Source organism: Cyphellophora attinorum (genome assembly GCF_001299255.1).
Source record: "Cyphellophora attinorum strain CBS 131958 chromosome Unknown Contig29, whole genome shotgun sequence".
Taxonomy (NCBI): domain Eukaryota; kingdom Fungi; phylum Ascomycota; class Eurotiomycetes; order Chaetothyriales; family Cyphellophoraceae; genus Cyphellophora; species Cyphellophora attinorum.
This window is the reverse complement of record NW_017253257.1, coordinates 55,695-73,874: the sequence shown is the minus strand read 5'-3', so window position 1 is coordinate 73,874 and position 18,180 is coordinate 55,695. Positions and strand designations below refer to the sequence as shown.

The following is an 18,180-nucleotide window of genomic DNA, read 5'->3' as shown; positions in this document are numbered from 1 at the left end:
AAGCCCTTCTGGTTGGCCGCTGGAAGCGGTGAAGCCGCCTTTCTCAGGAATGCTGGAGAAGGCTGGGGCCGGACTGTTGGTTGGCTGGTTGCGGACGTGGTCCGTGCGATTTGTACGGGCGCTGCAGATACTTTGCATCAAGTTGTCGCGTGAGGAGGACTTCCGTTGGATAGGATGTCCGTTGCTGCAAGCGCCCAGTGAAGAGAATTCAAGCTGGATGTCAGGAATGATCAAGGTAAAATCGAGGCAGAATCAAGGCTCAAAAGTGTCAAGGATCAGGCCTTAATCACCGCCACGTGAGGTGCCGATCACGTAGAATTCATTGACTACCTAGGTACTCAAACCGCTTCTCGCGTGTTTCCGCTCTGCTTCTACCACTACCCACAATCTCCCAGAGTCCTCCCCAGCCCTATGCGTTCAATACCGGGTGTCTATACACCGTCTCATAGAGTCCAAGCTGCTTGATCATCCAATACACCAGCCAATCCCACCAGGACGCCCTCCAAACCGAATGATTCCATTCCCACACGTATTGCCGCCTATAACGCATGTTATTCGCGTCAATCCACGCCTGCCTAACCTCCCACGCACTCATCGCAATGTATGAGGCGGCTGCCAGCACCAACAAGCACAAAATCGCCGTGAAGAAGACCAGGAACCATTGGAGGCGGAGAGGAAGGGTATGATCGCCGTATTTCGCTTCCGGGAGGCCTTCCGGTTCGCTTTTCGGCGCAGAAACCTCCCAAGAAACACCAAAAAACTGCAAATTGTGCTCTGGCGGAAGCGGGAAACCAAATCTGCTGAAGTCGGAGTCGGAAAGCGGCGAAAATGGCTTCGAGTCCTGCTCTGATTCCGCCACCACTTCTTCCTCCTCGACTTCCATCACCACATGCCCATCATGCATTGTGGAGGCCTCTGGCGCGCGAATAGTGGCTGATTGCAGCGCTATGTGGAAGGGGGCGCGAGGATTCGCCTCAAACCGCTTCACATGCTGCCGAAGCGGCTCGACGAGGTTTCCTGGCGTGAGTGGCCGCGAATCTGGTGAGGGTTCCCGCGAAATGGTGGCAGGACGCGCCAAATTGCCTGGCGGAGGTCTTCTGGTGCTAGAATTGCGCTTCGGAAGCCGCAATGGCGCTGGCAAAGCGCGTCGTCGTGCTGATCGATCGGAGCTTGTCGACGACGTTGGCGAGGATCCAGGCATTTTGGTGGCTTCTGGAGGCGGAGGCGTGGTTGGTGCTGCTGCTTCGGCTTCTTCTGGTGCTTGCGTTTCTGATTCTGCTGGCGATTTGGTTTCTGATTCTGGCTGTGCTTCCGCTTCCGTTTCCAAATCACCCATTGCTTCCAGCTCATCATGCAGTGACACCTGTCTCAAACGAGGCTCAGGCTCAATTGACAGCTCTCTCTCCCACTCATCATGGTTGGCTCTGATCCGCTTCGCCAAACTTGCATTGAGCTTCACCTGAGCGTTCAATTCGGCTTGCTCTGCAGCATTTTCCTGCAGCTGATCTCTCAATTCATCCGTTCCGCAATCACATGTTGCAGTTCATCTCTCAACTCTCCTGGTAGGTTCAGATCTTCATGGAGTTGCTGGCGCACGCTCTGATAGTGTTCGTCGATCTGATGGCGAGCATTATGGTAGTATTCGTTGATTCCAGAGATGGTGTACAGTGCCTGGGAGCCCTCCGATCTCACGTCCTCTCGTTTCCTTGCTGCTTCTTCCAGGACCTGCATGTATTCGGCCTCTACATCCCTCAATCTCCTCAGTTCTTCTCCGTTATGCTGATGGCCTTGCAGTTCTTCTAGAAGATCCGAGACTCGTTGTTCAAAATCCTTCAGTTGCTTTGTCTGCTCATCCGCATTCAGGTCTGACTTATGCTGGGCGGCCTTCATGCGCTGGATCAGTCCTTCCAAGCCAGCTTTCTCGTCCTCGAGGTCCTTGCAGCGGTGTTCAAGCTGGGATACGCTGTCCTGCAGCGGCTTGATCTGCTTGTGCAAGGCGATCTTGGACCGGTCAAGTTCTGCTTGTGTCTCATCGCACTGCTTTCGAAGCCGGGAGGCCTCCTCGGAGCTTTCTCGCAGCGATTCCGCAGTCAGCTCATCGTAATGTTGTCGTTCCGGTGTCGAATACCGGGAAACACGTCTACGAGAGCCAGGAGTTGGTGATGGGGCGGCCTCTGGTGATGAGTGCTGGGACATTGTTGCGATTTGTGAGGTCGATTTGTGGGCGCAGTATCTGGAGTGCGATGCAATATGGTCAAAGGATCTGGGGCGGGCTTCGAGGGATGTATGTCGAGAATATCGGAAAGTTGCTGCATGTTCGGTTGGAATATATCATTTCGAGCGTATTGTCCTATTGTGTCCTATTCTAATACTGACTGAATAGGTTTCGGGCATTGACGCCGGTGTTGTCTCAATAGCGTGGCAGGTGGATGTTGAAGCAAACGCAACGACAATAGGCCGACACTGAGCAGCCTTGCTGTCGCATGCGCCATGAATTGAAGAAGACATGCCGATGTCGACTCGATGAAAGCCATTGTGCCTGCGTCTTACGAAATCCATGGCTTTGTTGTCGAAAGAGCCCAAATCAAGGACAAAGACCTGCCCATCTGTTCTGGGTAGACTTTGTGCTCTCACACCAAGCTCGGACCACTCTTCGCATCCCAAAGTCCAAACGCTACCCGATATGCTAAAAATTACGCTCAAGCCTCCGAATCGACTGTGTAATCCTTCTTGCAAGACACCTGAACAATTTTCTGCTTGCCATGCTCGTCAACAACCAAAGCAGTGAGATGACCACCCCTAGCGCAATTCGAATCTAGACCTTTGGAGTATTTTGACACCTGTAAACCCATCCGAGCGTCATGACCGTACACGACCGTCAGCGGTTGGTGCGACGTCCTGTCCTTCGAGTTCTTCCAATACTTCTGAAGCCTCTGAAACTTGTTCCAAATCGAGAACCAGGGTCGAGAATGCTTGCCGTGGTGCAGCTTGGACGGAACATGCGTGCGCAAATCTATCGACCGCATGTTCATAATCGAGGCGGGATCTTGTGACTTTAGTGGTACACCTGGAACCAAGCCAGCGTGAACCACGACAATCTCGCCTATTCCCTTGATCTGACCGACTTTGAGGATCAACGGAAACGATTGCATGAACTTGAGCTGCTTCTTCGTCAGGGCGTGAGCGATTGCCTCGTGTGTATTCTTCTTATGCTTCTTCTTGTGCTCAGCTTCCATCTCTCCCTCGCGTTTAGACTTGTGCCGCTGCTCTGCAATCAGAATGAGCTTATCATCGTGATTTCCACGAACGACCGATGCCTCTTGTTCCATCAAGAAGTCGATAACGCCAGAACTGTCCGGCCCTTTCGTGACAATATCACCTACAGAAATAATATGATCTCTGTTGTGGTCGTACTTCGCCTTGATCAAAAGCTCCAATAGCTCCTTGTGGCAACCGTGTATATCGCCGATGAAGATCAATCTCCGTGACTTATCTGCCTTTGCGCCGCCTGGCAGGTATTTGGGATCCAGCTCTTCCGTCTGTATAAGGCCAAGGTGTGGGTGCGCATTGACGCCGAATTGTGTCTTTTCGCCAGATTCCTGGGTATTGTATATGTCCCATGCCGCTCTTTCCTCCTCTATCCATGGCCAGACGACTTTCGTCCACATGCTCCATGTGAGTATTGTGGCACAGATGACGATGGCGGTCAATCGGCGGAATTTAGGCGCCTTGACCAGGGCGAGGAGGGCATCGTACGCATCGTCAAGACGGTCTAGGTACCGATCGTACCAAAGTATTTGCTCGCCTGGAGGCTGGAACGCGGTGTTCTCTTTGCTCCAGTCGCTGTTACGGCCTTCGATTATAGCGACTCGTGGGCCTTTCTCACCCCAGACTGCACGCCCGTCGTTGGAAAGGCGTTCTTTTGCCATAATGTTGGCGCGTAGAGTCTGTGCTTCAAGCCCCTGGTTGAGCAGCCATACGCTGGCTTCGAGAAATCGGCGCACTGGTTGCGCTCGACGTGCACGACATGTCTCATCTCTCGCAGACTCGCAGGCTTGTCATCATGTTCAGGCAGTCGCAACTCAGGCGGAGTGCTTTAGCAGTCGCACTTGCCAAAGCTTGTATTGGGGCGAATGATCGCTAGCCGAGAATCATCAACTGTGATCCAACATCAGCGATGGAAGGTATCACGTGGTGGAGGCACGGCTTCTGCCTGGTTAGCATGCAAATGCTGTGGCAAAGAGGCCGGCATATCCGCATTGTACATTGAAAACTCAGTGGCATCTTGTGCTGGGTACAAAGTCGCGGAAAGTGACCTCATAAAGCCTAAGTTGCGGTTGGTTCGTAATTCGTGGGGAACAGGTCGTGGTAGACATGCATATCGGCTTATTTAGCACATGCACAACTACTCGGTACCGCTCAAGTCTGGTTGTGTTATGCTCATCGCTAATTACTATTTATATTGCTTGATAGAGATGCGTAGTGTCTCCTGCAGCATTGTCCCCGCCAATGGATAGCGGCATCAGAGTCAGTGTATCTACAGAGCGACGCCAGCGATGAGCAGACCGAGCAGACCTGCGCCACTCAATGCAGTCTTGACATTGGCAGCACCGCTCGAGCCCGTAGCACTTGCACTTGCAGAGCTGCCACTGCCGGTCGCACTTGCTGATTCGCTGCCGCTGCCTGTGGCCGACGCACCTGTGCCAAATTAGCCTCCGTCACAATATGTGCATCGCGTGCGGACTCACCAATGCCCGTAGCACTCTCGCCAGTGGTGGTGGCATCGGCGCCGGAGGCGGTGTTGCTACCAGAGCCGGCGGTACCGGTGCTGATCGGGAAGAAAGAAGCAGAAATGCAGCTGGCCTGGCACGAAGCGTATGCCTCAGTCTCTTCCTGTGTACCATTGCCCTGAGTGCATTTTCCAGCACATTCGGTAGTCTGATTGACAGCCACCGCGTTGGGGCAAGGCACATTCACGCATGCTGCTTTGCAACAGATGTCGGTCTCGCCGCCTGCTCGAGTTAGCCTTGCTTGCCGTGACAACCGTGAGGATACGCACAGTCCTGAATGCACTGCTGTTCAGCACTCAGAGAAGCGGTGCTGGAAGTAGTCTCAGATGTACGGCTGGGAGACTGGCTAGCGGAGTCGGAGCTCTGCTGTGCGAAGGCGACAGCGGCCAGGCCAAAAAGGACTGTGGTGAAGAAACGCATGTTGATGGTAGTAGTGAGATGCTGTTGATTGGATGAAGCGTTTAAGTGTAAGTGGCGAACGAGTGAAGCCTGTGAAGATTGAACGAGAGTAGGATGCGCTTGCGTGTGACTCAAGAGAAGGAAAGTCGTGTTGCTTCGGGCAGAATAAGACAGAAATAAATTGAGGTGCGCGTCAATATGATGGCGAGAACAGGGGTCGAGTGAGCCCGGCGATCAAGCGAATCATGAACCCACCATGACCAACAATATCTCTTCCAAACCCCAGATTCTGTGAATAGCGCGGTCTTGACAGTATAGCCTAGACTAGAAAAGGATGAAGCGCCCCGGCGGGAACGATGAAAGGAAATCTCCTACGAAGCTTACTCCGGCGGCGACTCTTTGCTCGACCGCATCTGAGACATGGTTGCCGACTCATGCAATTTGGTTTCACAGAGTGACCAGAGTCTGCCCGATACAACGCAGTGCAGCATTGAAATTTCCGAGGACGTGTCGAGCCAGGCGTGAAAGGGCCGCGCAAGACAAGCGGAAGGGCGTCATGGTTGTGGGTAAAAATGGCCTCGAAACTGGACCTCAAGATCAGGACCGCATCGAATTGAGGTTACAGAAAAGGAGAGTTCATCGCGGATGCAGGGATGGGCAAGATGAAATGCTAAAAATCAGCAGATCTCGCACGTGATTTCGCGTTTGCCAAGCCTGACTCACCTGAACGTCTCGGCTAACGCGTTTTGTGGCGCCCGCTTCGGCAGCCAACATCGTGTACACCAGCGGCAGGGCTGGCTGACGGGAGAAACATAACATCGCGGCTGTATACATCCGGATAGCTGCACTGACTATGATGCACGAGCAGCACACGAAGTAAGGACTCTGAGATGGACTTTATCGATGGCGAAGCCATTGGAGGTGGCGAGAGTGGCGATGACGACGTATTGGTGCCAAGCTCGCAGACCGACGACATCATAAGACCACGAAAACGCCGGAGAATAGCTGTGGACAGCAGCGATGAGTCCGGAAACTCCTCCGACGACGATGTCAAACTGCCGTCCAATGACTACAGCCAGGACGATATCGAGACAGACGAGGCTGAACACAGGTCGAAGTATGAAGACTTCATGCATGTGCCACAATTTGTCACCACCCAGAAGGACACCTATGTCACGCAGTTGACCCAGCCATGGTCCAGTCCGACGCACATCAGAGGCCCGAGATGGAGACGTAAAGCAAGTACTCCGGAGCCGGCAGCGAATCGACCACCACCAGCCGCGGTCGAGCGAAGGCCATCAGGCCCAACTCCAGCAGCCGGTCGACTAGCAGCCTCTACGGCTGACAGAAACTCGTCAGTGCCATCTCCGCCACCTCGAGCTACCTTAGACGATGACCTTACGGCGCCCGCAGGGCTGGACGAAGACGACTTCGAGGCCGATGACCCTGATCTCCTTGATGCACTTATTTCGGCAGAGCGATCACAACAACATCATGGCCTCTCAAATGGCAATGCCAGCAATAGAGGACAGTCGGGGCAGAATCTCCGCCAAACAACCTTGTTCGGTATGCCTGGTGCCAACCATGAATCTACAGGCGCTCAAGCGACACGTGCGCACAACTGGCCGCTAGCTAATCGAGCGGAGAAGCCTACTCATCATAAGATCGACACCGAAGCAATGAAGACGTGGGTGTATCCCACCAATCTCGGCACCATCAGAGATTACCAATACAATATCGTACACAAAGGCTTGTATCACAATCTGCTCGTGGCACTCCCTACGGGTCTCGGTAAGACGTTCATCGCCGCTACAATTATGCTCAACTGGTATCGGTGGACGCAGCAAACCCAAATAGTATTCGTTGCGCCGACAAAACCCTTGGTAGCGCAGCAGATTGACGCGTGTTTCAATATCGCAGGTATTCCACGGTCGCAGACTACCCTTTTGACTGGCGAGATACAGCCTGCAATAAGAGCAGAAGAGTGGCAGGAGAAAAGGGTGTTCTTCATGACACCACAGACACTCATCAACGATCTGAAGACCGGTATCGCTGACCCCAAGAAGATTGTCCTTCTCGTGGTCGACGAAGCGCACAAAGCGACCGGAGGTTATGCATACGTCGAGGTCGTCAAGTTTCTCCAGCGCTTCAACACAAGCTTCAGGGTGCTGGCATTGACAGCCACACCTGGTTCAACAGTTGAGTCTGTCCAGCAGGTCATTAATGGCCTCAACATCTCTCGCATCGAGATCCGCACGGAGGATTCTATCGACATCCGCCAGTACGTACACTCTCGCGATGAAAACCTGGAGGTCTTCGAGTACTCGTTGGAGATCCTAGAAATGCTCGATTTGTTCAGACTTGCTTGTCAGCCACTGCAGAATGTCATGCTTCGGCATCGTGCAACGTGGTGCAAAGATCCGACGGAGAACACATTGTTTGGCCTGAAGAAGTCCTACGATGAATGGAAAAAGTCCGAGGCCGGCAAAGCCGCTCCTGACTCTGTCAAGTGGCCATTGATGAAAGTCTTCCAGGTTATGATGTCGTTGGCCAATAGTATCGACCTACTCAAGTTTCACGGCATTGGGCCTTCTACTCAAAGATGAAGATCTTCGATGACGAGTCGTACGGAGGCGGCAAGTACGCTAAGCAAGTCGTTGAACACCAGGCCTTCAAAGACATGATGACTCGGCTCAGACAGTGGGTCAACAACCCTGATTTCGTTGGCCATCCGAAGCTCGAGTACCTCAAGAGTGTAGCCCTCAACCATTTTATGGATGCAGGAGAGGGCAGAGGTGCAGCTGGCGGTCGACCTCCGTCAGAAACCCGTATTATGGTTTTCTCACACTATCGTGACTCTGCCGAGGAGATTGTCCGAACCCTGAAGAAGCATGAGCCGATGGTGAGACCTCACATCTTTGTTGGACAGTCGAGCACGAAGGGCTCGGAAGGCATGGACCAGAAGAAACAGCAAGATGTCATCAAGCAATTCAAAGCTGGAACATACAACGTGCTGGTCGCCACTTCGATCGGCGAAGAGGGACTCGACATTGGCGAAGTTGATTTGATTGTCTGCTACGATGCATCGAAGTCTCCGATCCGAATGCTGCAGCGCATGGGCCGAACGGGTCGAAAGCGAGCTGGCAATGTCCAGGTACTCCTGATGAAAGGCAAAGAAGAGGAAGCATTCGCTCGCGCCAAGGACAACTACCGCAAGATGCAAGAACTTATTGAGAGTGGGAAGGAATTCGAGTTCCATGAGGACAAGTCGCCACGGATTGTGCCTAAGGAGATACAACCTGTGGTCGACAAGCGGGTCGTTGAGATTCCACTCGAAAACACCCAAGATACCTCGATTGAGCCGAAGAAGCGGAAAGCAAAGAATGCCAAGAAGCCACCGAAGAAGTTCCATATGCCGGACGATGTTGAGACAGGCTTCAAATTTCTCGGAGCGGGCAAGTCGTCCAAGAAGCAGCAGATAGTCAAGCCAAAGCTCGACGATACTGTGGCTCCACTGCCACCTTTGGACCAGGTATTGCTGACGGCTGATGAGGAGGCCGAGCGTCAAGAGAAGCATGGCGAAGTTTCCGGAACGCAAACGCAGTACACGCAGATACCACGTCTCGATGCATACCCGGCATCTTACGTCAAGCTTGGTCGCATCGGCCGGGTCAAGCACTCCAGAGTAGCTCAGTCGTTGGCCACTACTTTGCAGAATATGAGATGCAGGACCCAGGGAGATTGTACGCCTCCGACGGAACAAGAGGTTGAAGCTGCGGTGCGAAATATCCCTACCCTAGCACAAGGGCCAGCTGCAGCCAAAAGATCAATAACGCATCGACGCAGTCCGAAGGCACATGCGAAGAATCCACCAAAAGTCCCGTCTTCCCGGACAGTGTCCCCACCCACCCTTGAGCACGACTATGGCGAGCTGGGCAGCTTCATCGACGACGCTCCGTGCATGACGCTGCGGATGAAGCCACCGACGCCACCAGTCCAGACATTATGCTGGGCACCTTCGATCTATCCTCCAAGGCGCCTGCAGCTTCAGCTAGCGAGCCATTCTGGATCTCGCAGCCAGAAAGAGATCAGACGAAGGACGTAGACGATGACATGCCTGACCTTGAGGACATTTTCGGGTTACCAGCCTCGCCGAAGGTGGCTAAGAGATCCACTGCGAAGACCAAAACGCCAGCTCGAGGGAAGAGACGAGTTATCGATAGTGATGATGACGATGAATGATGCGCTGCAACTCATCAGCCGAAAATGGTTGCAGGATGCCGGTATGGGAGGTGACCAGGGGACAACTCAGCCGAATTTGAAGGACTTATGCGGAACCAGATGGCGAAGATCCAGCCTGGCACTTGGTGCGACAACGCTGACTGCTTGGAGGACCTGCTCTCTCTCACCGTTCCATATTATCTGCCTCCCTTAGTTCAACGCATATGTGCATTGATGTATCGGATAGTCCTCATGTCGAAATATCGCTAATGCAAGCCCTGGCCGCGAGCCGCTTCCTCAGTCATGAGCCGCTATGTTATTCACTGCTCGCCCTTAGGCAACGTCACACCACTAAGATCACCGCCCCATCCCAGCCATAACCTGGCTTTGCATCTCCCTCTCCCTCCTCACACCCGTCAATGGCGCCACACTTCTCAGATCGCCCACCACGTCCTTTGCCTTCCCAAAATACACCTCCTGCAGCAAATTCCTCATCTTGCCCTCCATATCTTCCACCATCCGCCCGATATTCACGACATGCCCACCATCCTTCTGCAGCTGTCCTATACTCTCCACCGCCAGATCCGCCTCCACCTGCCTCGTCATGCTGCCCGCCAATTGTAGCCCATCACCTGACGTCGACGACCCTTCAAGTCCACTCTGCAAATGCAAGATCACCGTACTCGTCAACTTATAATGACTCGTCCCCCGACTCGCCGCCCCTCCTCCCCTCGCGCTCCGCTCATCCACCTCAAACACATGCACGCTATCCCACGCCGCCTTACTCCCACTTCCCCTACCCTTCCCGCCAGTCTCCTTCTTCAACAACACCACCCCTGCAAACCCCTCATCCAGATCCCACAAATACACACTCCCTATCGCCGCCCCTCCCCCTTGGTTCCCACTTTCCGACTCCGTCCCCTCGTAGTACATCTGCCGATACACATCGAAACTCGCATTGCACTCGACCTCCATCTTGCGCACCCTCTCGCTCGGGTACGTGGCGTCGGCTTCTTCGGATGGTGGTAAGGGAGGGTAGAACTTGTTGGACCATGGCGAGCGGTAGGAGTCGCCGTCGCGGTTGTAGTCGCAGAGGAGGAAGGTGCGGGAGGTGGAGGGGTCGGTGGTCGAGGTGAGGGGCTGGTCGACGGAGGAGAGGAGGTCTAGGTTAGGGAAGGGGTGAGGGTTGTGAGGTTCTGGAGGTGGGTTGGGATTTGGGTTGGTGGGAGGCGGCGGAGGAGGTCGCTGTGGAGGGATTTGTTAGTATAGGGCAATAATGAAATGTCTAGGCGGTTGGGTGCTGCGGAGGGTGAGGATGCTTACAGTGCGGCATCGAACTGGGCGTCGGAGGTCATGGTGAGAGAGGCACCCTGACGGTGCAAGGAGTAGTCAGTGCTTCGCTCTGGTATTGCAGTCGGGTGCTCCGGCCTGTGGTGAGGTGTGCTTGCTTGGAGATGAATGAGGGCATGTTGAATGCTTGGAGGCTACCCAGAATGCGGCCGGATGTAGCAGCAACTACCTCCGGTAGCTCCAGCTTCTTCGTCGTTGATTCCATTCGATAGCTTGGGTTGTCCCTTCACTTTGAAACAAACAAGCATACTTCACCGCCCTGGACTGTTTTGGTTTCCCTACGCGCAAATGACGATTTGCAGAACGCAAGCTACAGGGTCAAGGATGATAGCGCTTCAGAGACCTACAACGCCAACGCGTCTAAGAGTCATCGAGGGCCGTGACCCAGTCTCTAGGCCTCTCACCAGCCTCTGACCAGCCTCTGGACTGCACCGCCAAATGGCGGATGGATGCGAGGATGCTTACTGCATCGATGGTCTCGCTTCTCGATTCAGATATCCTGGTCTGGATGTCTTCTGGTGGGACAGCGCTTTGGCAGCACTAAAGCTACGACATCCCGTTGAGTTTCAGTACCTGTGGCACAATTCAACAGAGACTAAAGGAGTGACTGTCATGTATTCGTCTACGTAAGTGTCGTTGTTCGTCGTTATGATACTCAAAGGAGTGAATGTCACGTCGCTATGCCCAGCACCTGCCCTGGCGCTTTTTATGCCGCTTTCACTCTTCTTCCTCATTCAGAACTGTCGTCGATTTTGGGTACAGCTCGATCAGCATGCCATCATCGTCTTGTACGTTCGGTGCGCTTTCTGCCTCGAAGTCCGACGTCCAACACGATGCACTTGACTGACAGCAGGTGCAACCTTGAAAGCTAAAGCAGCCGTCTTCATCGAACGCGCCTGCCATCACTCTGCTGACTGCTGGAACTTTGTCTGGGCAATCCCAGAATCTTGGATTGTGATCCTCGAAAGCCTCTGTCGTCGAAATGAGAATGATGATGGCAGTGAGCATGCCAACGGCGAAGCTTCCAGCCTTCATAATCGATATATCAGCAGATTTGCTCGCGACTATATTTCCTGCAGCGTTGGTTGACGATTGCTAGCATCTGAAGCCGGTCGATGCGCAGTGTTGTGGGACGCAGAGGATCCTGGCGATGAGTACCAGTCCTTCGCTGCAGAGTTTTCGATCGTGGGGTCCTCCAGCTGGGTGCCTTTCGCTGGTGCGACACCTTGGTCTGATGGCTTTCTACAAGTATCCAATGTCACAGGACTCACGGAAGGTGGCACTCTTTTGGCACATTGCGGTTACATGCCTGACCCTCAAGTATGACGACTCGACTCTGACTGTATTGATGCAACTGGTCAGCATACGTACCGCCGGGCTGCGAGGACCATTGTTGGCCGAGACAGTCCCCAAGGCTCTCCAATCATGTCTGTTTGATGACGGCCGACTGCTCATGGGATTCTCAAACACGGTGCTGACATGGGGTTTGATCATGCACATTCGCATTTCTTACTGCCTGATAGGGTTCTGCTTTCGTACAGGCTCTTCAGCGTTTATGGATGTTTCATCCGACCGGCGGGAGAACGATGTCAGCATGCCAAGTCCGCTCCGCTTGCAGTTGTGCGATGAGTCCAGCTGTTGACTTCTCGTACATAGGTCGGCCTGAACTCAAGCACAGCGCACGGTTCTCATCATCTCGCCCAATTTGGATGCAATGCGCGATTCTGGACCCAGATACGCTTGTCCATGACGACTGGCCACAGCCAAATTGTGAGAAGGCCTGCCTGGGATGTCTACAGATCTGCATCAAACATGGGAAAACGGCCTCGCGACGATCCCCAGGTAATGAGTGGTTGGGAACGACTCCATTGCCTGCGAAGTAAATGCTGACCACCTTCTGGACCAATGTCCTGAGCCCTTCTCTGAGCTCACCCACATTTCAGTCACTCGAGTTGCGAACACGATCACTGCTACATGGAAAAGTGGGCAGAGTCATGATGCGCATCATCACAACTGAGTCTGGAAGGATGATCGGACAGTCCGAGTACAACAAGGAATTCAACACATTGGCTCAGAGCGCTCTGTATGAAGTGGTCGCAGCAGTGCTGTAGATCTCGAGACATGAACCTGTTCGTGTACACGTGTTGTTAGGACAGGTCAAGCATATCTCGTATGCTGCTTCTGATGTTATTGCCCAATGACCAAAGTCCCTGCATTGGCGCATTTGGGAAGACTAAAGTCCTCGGCATGCACTCAAGTCAAAAGTCCTTGCCAAGCCTCACCCTCTTTCCATACAGGCGGTGGCGGGCGCTTAGACAGTACGCTGCAACATTCATCCAATGATGCTTCCCCCGACTGCTCAAGGTAGTCGAGGACTTGAAGACTCTTCAATGCATTCCAAGATCGAGCACTCCGATTCAATGATGAACATTGGGAGAGAGCAGCATGATATCTCAACGCCGAAGCCGACCCCCTAAGAATGATTCACAGCGCCGTCAAGAAGGCTTCGAGAAGCGCAAGAACGGCTTGAGCCCCACAAGGCTGCCTTCCCGGGTGCCAACATTCCGGTATGAGCCATTGGACTCCTCACAGGACTCTTTCCGACTACTTCACCTCCTGCCAGGAGAGAAAGGTGATGAGATATAGTGCAAGCTCGCAAATGAATCCATCTCGAAGCAGGCCGGAAGATACACCACGGGGTCCTACGTTTGGGGTTCCAAAGAAAATCAGCCAGCCATATTGCTTAACGGGCACAGCTTCAATATCACCCTCAACCTGTTCGAATTCCTTCTAGCGTGCCGACATCAGCACAAGGGCGACACACTACTTTTGTGGATCGACGCCATATGTATAAACCAGAACGATGTTTACGAGCGGAGCTCTCAGGTCTCGATGATGGGCCAGATCTACTCTAACGGAAGATGTACCTACGCGTGGATGGGCCAACACGGAGGAGACAGTGAGTGGCTGTTTGAAACGCTGGACAATGGCTCGACGAGCGACTTCTTGCAGCGCAAGAGAGAGGGCCATCGGGAATATTTGCGGCGCATCGAAAAGAAATCAAAGACAGAAAGCATTTTTGCGCTTCCGCTTCATTTGAGAGGACTACCGTACCTTAGCAGTGTCGAGATAGGGCTATACGAACGAGTCATATCAGCAATCCTGGCCTTGGCCTCACGCGAATACTGGACAAGGATATGGATAGTGCAAGAAGTGATCTTATCCACCAATGTCAGAGTACTTTGTGGAACACAATCCCTCTCACTACTCGATTTGGACATGCACCACCACTTACGAGTGTACCAATCCTTGTTGCCGAGGGGACAGCACCCAGATCCCCGGCGACTTGCTTCTCTGATCGACTCAAACCTCTTGCGATTTGCCTCCGCGTCTTGCGAGGAATGCGAGATTGGCTCTAGGAGTGCCTTCCGACCACTTGCGGATTTCAAGACTATATACACAGAGTTTGGCCACCTTCGGTGCAGCTTGCCCCATGATTCAATCTTTGCTCTGGCAGGCATAGCCCAAGCCCGCGACCGCTATGCGCTATGGGTCAAGATTGATTATAGCTGTTCAGTGCGTACGTTGGTCTCCGACGTACTCCTGACATTCGACCTCTGTGCACCCACTGATCTGCTTGTCAGAATCTTGCTTGCTTCCCAGCCAGCAGCTGTGGACATTGCTAGCTGGCATGGCACTAGCGTAGAATCTCCTTGCCTTTTCCTTTTCGGAGAGGAGCGAGGTGGCGTCCGCAAGACTTCCGGGACCTGCAGAAGCAGGTGCCTCATAAATGGATCTCGTCGGATCTCAACGTCGATGTGTATCACTGTCTACGCCGGCATACATCCGATCTCTATTACTTCTACCTGGAGGCATATGTGCCACATAACCGAGAAGACGAGCTGTTCAGCCTTGGTAATGGCATCAGTATCATTGCTCGGCACTCGCCCCTGAATTCTATACAGGTCGTTGGCATAGGTCTCTGCATCGATGAGGTCCAGAACTCCAGCGACCTCACCCGCCGTCTCACTACAAGTCAGCCACGCGGTGAGGTGTCTGACATGCAGCGCTTAGACCTGAAGCCCGAAGCGTTACTTCCGTTTGTTTTCGCAAACACGCGTCGCTGTTTGCAGAGCGCAATCGTAACCTCTGGGCTTCCGACGAACTCCAAACACATGCCATCGAGGATTAGAGAGACACCCAAGATCGAGGTCGATTGGAAAAGTTTCGTGGGATTAGCTTGGACCTTGTATCCTCTTGTCCAAGCACCCCAAGGCGGTGATCGCTGGCGTGTCGAAGGATCTCGTCGGTACTGGGAGCGGCAGACTTCAGCGATGCTCAGTCTCTTCGGTTGACTTCTGAAGATTCGGGTTAGAGACAAGTCTCCTGACGACCCAGCCATGTTCCACTGGTTATTCGCTTACAGGCACGGTAAGACGAACTTGCGCAATCGACCGTCTGTGGAAGCGGCCTTGGGTCCACAGACTCTGACCTGATGGTGACGAGTAGTCTATACGAAGAGACCTGGCAGAAAGGAGACCTACTGACACTGCGGCTATGACCTGCTGGGCACTATGCGGGAATCATGTGTTGATGGTTGCGCATACCTGTTGGGATAGGCGTCTGACGCTGCTTAGCGATGTACGGTGCTTTTCAATAGTTTCAGACGATTCCTCTGAGTCGCTGCATCTATTCATCCAGAGAAGAAGCAGCTCCGACCGAATGCCAATCATTTGACTCACCTTCCTCCCATGCAGTCCAAGTACAGGTGAACGCCGCCCCTTCGCTACAAAGAGCTCAACAGACTAACCATACCCACACTATCATAATCCTCCCTCCTCAGAAGATACGGCCTAATCTCCTCCTTCCGCACGCCCCTCAACCCACTCGCCTCCCCAGCAGCACCACTCCCGCCCTTGATCCGCTCCTTAAGCGCCTCGGGCTTCAACACGAACAAACTCGCCAGCTCCGTCAACACCTCCAATCCCACCGTGAACTCCTCTCCTAGCTTCCATCCCCTCAGAAGATCTACGTATCGGGACATGTCTCGTGCTAGCACCACGCCGCCAACTTCACTGACCTGCCATTTCCGGAAATGTCGATAAGTAACTGCGTACGCGACGGCGACTTCCGATAGCAAGACTTTGAGATTGGCGCCATCAAGGGACTGCTCCGCCAAACCCTGAAAACCTGATGGTCCAGCGCCCAAGAAGCGAATGATATCCGCGCAAGTCTGCGTTTGGGGTCTGTTCATTGCATCAGTCTCTTGTTCCGGCCTCGGTCGGAAATCCGTGCGTTGTTGTCCACCCAAGCAGCGCCCGACCCAGTTCAGGACAGCGTCGACGGTGGCCTGCTCGATGTTGTTGATCGTGTCCTCGCCCCGAGCGATGGCGGCGCGGCGGGATTTCTCCATGTCGCGGCGTATGGTTAGGGACGTGGATGCTAGTGGGATGAGGAGCGTATTGATGCAGGACTGCATGAGGTGCATGCAGGAGACAGCGGTGCGCAAGTGGGCGAGGTAGCTCAGGTCAGGCTCGCGTTTTGAGGACTCGGCAGCGGAAGCCGCTTCAGCGGCTGCGTCGAGAGCGAGCTCAATATACCGTTCGCCCATGTTCGTCAAGAGGAGGGTGTGCAGCGCGAGCACGTCTTTGGGCGTCTCGTTGCCGCCGGAGAGCTCGAGGCCGCGGCGCACACCTTCGGCCAGCCATTTGAGCATGCGTTGCGCGTAAGGGACGGAAAGGCGGCCGTCGGTCTCAGTGAGTTCGATTTCGCCGTTCTGTTGCGTTTTGGAGTCTTTGATGCCGGCGACGGAGAGCAGCATACGGCGTTGGGTGGGCGACATTTTCTCGAGGTCGAGTGATTTTACGTAGCGTCAGTGGCTTCACGGGCGGAGGCGAGAAGTTCTTGGCCGCGGTTGCGGAGGGAGGCGAGGTATGTTTTGGGTTCTTTTTGGCGACGGGAGTGGAAAAGGTCGAATTTGAAAAGAAGGGACTTGTATAGCTCAGAGAGGTTGGACTTTTCTTTGTCGATGTAGCGGATCCGCCAAAGTAGGGTGTGAAGAGTTCTTCGAGTTGTTGGTCGAGGAGGTGGGAGGTCTGGGACGAGGCCGTCTCGGGATGGTCGAGTAGGCCGTGGGCTTTGAGGTCTTCGACTAGGACATTCAGGTAGCCTCTTGCGGCTTGTAACGATCGTAGGTACGCGAGTGTGGATTCTGAGTCGGCCTTTTCCAGAACGAGCTCAAGCCGTTGTTGTATTGACTGCTGGAAGACGCGCTGAATGAATTTTCCGAGGACTTGTTCGGGGAAGGGGAAGGCACGTTTGATGATGGCAGACTCCTCTTGGATGACGACTTTGACCTCGTCTATAAGGGACTGCAGACCAGGCTCGATGCCTGGCAGCTCGCCGTCAGGGTCAGATAGTCTCATCCACGTTTCTTGATCTACAGCAATCTCTTCTGTGATCAGATTGGTCCGGTCGATGAAGAACTGATGCTGGTTCACAAATGCTGCTTGTACTGAGGCACCGCCATTGAAGTCCTGCAGGATGATGGCGCAATTCTTCATTTCCTCGAAATTCTGCCGCCTGTAGAAGTCGTCGAACAGTTTTAGCATGTCGTTCTCCAGGGTCTCGATGAACTTTTCGATGACCTCTCGGGAGTTGATCTCCCGTTTTCCTACGATACCATTCGTGACTCCATTCGTGCTGGCATACTTTACGGAGGGATCTGTCTTCGGATCCAACCTTTGACTGATCCGCAGCAGTTGGCGGGCGATGTTGGCAGCCTGATGATGCCCTCGCCCGTTGCCGACCGCCGTAGATTCTCCAGCAGCGTGATCTCGCCTCTGTTGCTGACTTCGTCCCAGCACTCAATCAGGAAGTGGGCGTCCATAGCACGTTTCCTTTGCCGATCCAGATCTTCTAGCTTCTTTCCCGTCTCGACAGCCATATTGCCACCCCATTTGTCCCCTCGTTCTGACAAGCTCGTGTCCAATTTGTTGAAACTCTCAATCGTCTGATTCAACTTCCGGCCCAGCTGTTCCACATTGTTGGTGTGGTTGGCCTCGGCCCTCCGTACCGCCGTAGTGAGCTCATTCTCTTTGCCCTCGAGGTCTTCCGACAGCTCGTTCAGGCGCCGTGCCGCTTGCTCGAACGACCTGATCAGTGGCTTGGGATCAAACTGCGCACTGGGTGTCGTGCCCTGATTTGACCTGCGGCTACCGGTCTGTGCAGACTCGGTCAGGCTTTCTATGAAGTCCTTGACAATGAAGTCTTTCGAGGAGAAGTTGTCGAGTGTAAAGACTGGCCCTTTGGGGAATATGGTCCGGCCACTTGCGGAGTGATTGAGGTACGAGGCTCGGTCGGTCATCTTTGCGGCCGAGTTGGTAGCATATTGGCACGCGAGTCGACGAGGTCACGCGGC

The 18,180-nt window shown here is 53.7% G+C and overlaps 6 protein-coding genes across 6 annotated transcripts; 1 reads left to right on the top strand and 5 right to left on the bottom strand.

Annotated features, from left to right (window-relative positions):
- Positions 1 to 409: 409 nt before the first annotated feature.
- Positions 410 to 2,196, bottom strand: AB675_10007 (uncharacterized protein; the record flags this gene model as incomplete). Its single annotated transcript, XM_018138744.1, has 2 exons — positions 410 to 1,508; positions 1,556 to 2,196. 2 exons carry the CDS (start codon positions 2,194 to 2,196, stop codon positions 410 to 412), a joined length of 1,740 nt encoding a protein of 579 aa, XP_017996600.1.
- Positions 2,197 to 2,699: 503 nt separating this feature from the next.
- AB675_10006 (Bis(5'-nucleosyl)-tetraphosphatase, symmetrical) lies at positions 2,700 to 3,929 on the bottom strand (the record flags this gene model as incomplete). Its single annotated transcript, XM_018138743.1, has 1 exon — positions 2,700 to 3,929. One exon carries the CDS (start codon positions 3,927 to 3,929, stop codon positions 2,700 to 2,702), a length of 1,230 nt encoding a protein of 409 aa, XP_017996583.1.
- Positions 3,930 to 4,537: 608 nt separating this feature from the next.
- On the bottom strand, positions 4,538 to 5,210 carry AB675_10005 (uncharacterized protein; the record flags this gene model as incomplete). The annotated part of the gene is made up of 3 exons (XM_018138742.1): positions 4,538 to 4,698; positions 4,749 to 5,012; positions 5,060 to 5,210. The coding sequence occupies 3 exons, from the start codon at positions 5,208 to 5,210 to the stop codon at positions 4,538 to 4,540; spliced, it is 576 nt and encodes a 191-aa protein (XP_017996692.1).
- An 869-nt stretch (positions 5,211 to 6,079) lies between these two features.
- AB675_10004 (ATP-dependent DNA helicase mph1) lies at positions 6,080 to 9,431 on the top strand (the record flags this gene model as incomplete). Its single annotated transcript, XM_018138741.1, has 3 exons — positions 6,080 to 7,723; positions 7,792 to 9,146; positions 9,185 to 9,431. 3 exons carry the CDS (start codon positions 6,080 to 6,082, stop codon positions 9,429 to 9,431), a joined length of 3,246 nt encoding a protein of 1,081 aa, XP_017996679.1.
- A 336-nt stretch (positions 9,432 to 9,767) lies between these two features.
- On the bottom strand, positions 9,768 to 10,878 carry AB675_10003 (F-actin-capping protein subunit beta; the record flags this gene model as incomplete). The annotated part of the gene is made up of 2 exons (XM_018138740.1): positions 9,768 to 10,655; positions 10,780 to 10,878. The coding sequence occupies 2 exons, from the start codon at positions 10,876 to 10,878 to the stop codon at positions 9,768 to 9,770; spliced, it is 987 nt and encodes a 328-aa protein (XP_017996665.1).
- Positions 10,879 to 15,546: 4,668 nt separating this feature from the next.
- Positions 15,547 to 18,126, bottom strand: AB675_10002 (Exocyst complex component sec10; the record flags this gene model as incomplete). The annotated part of the gene is made up of 3 exons (XM_018138739.1): positions 15,547 to 16,605; positions 16,646 to 17,433; positions 17,502 to 18,126. 3 exons carry the CDS (start codon positions 18,124 to 18,126, stop codon positions 15,547 to 15,549), a joined length of 2,472 nt encoding a protein of 823 aa, XP_017996618.1.
- Between the last annotated feature and the right edge of the window lie 54 nt (positions 18,127 to 18,180).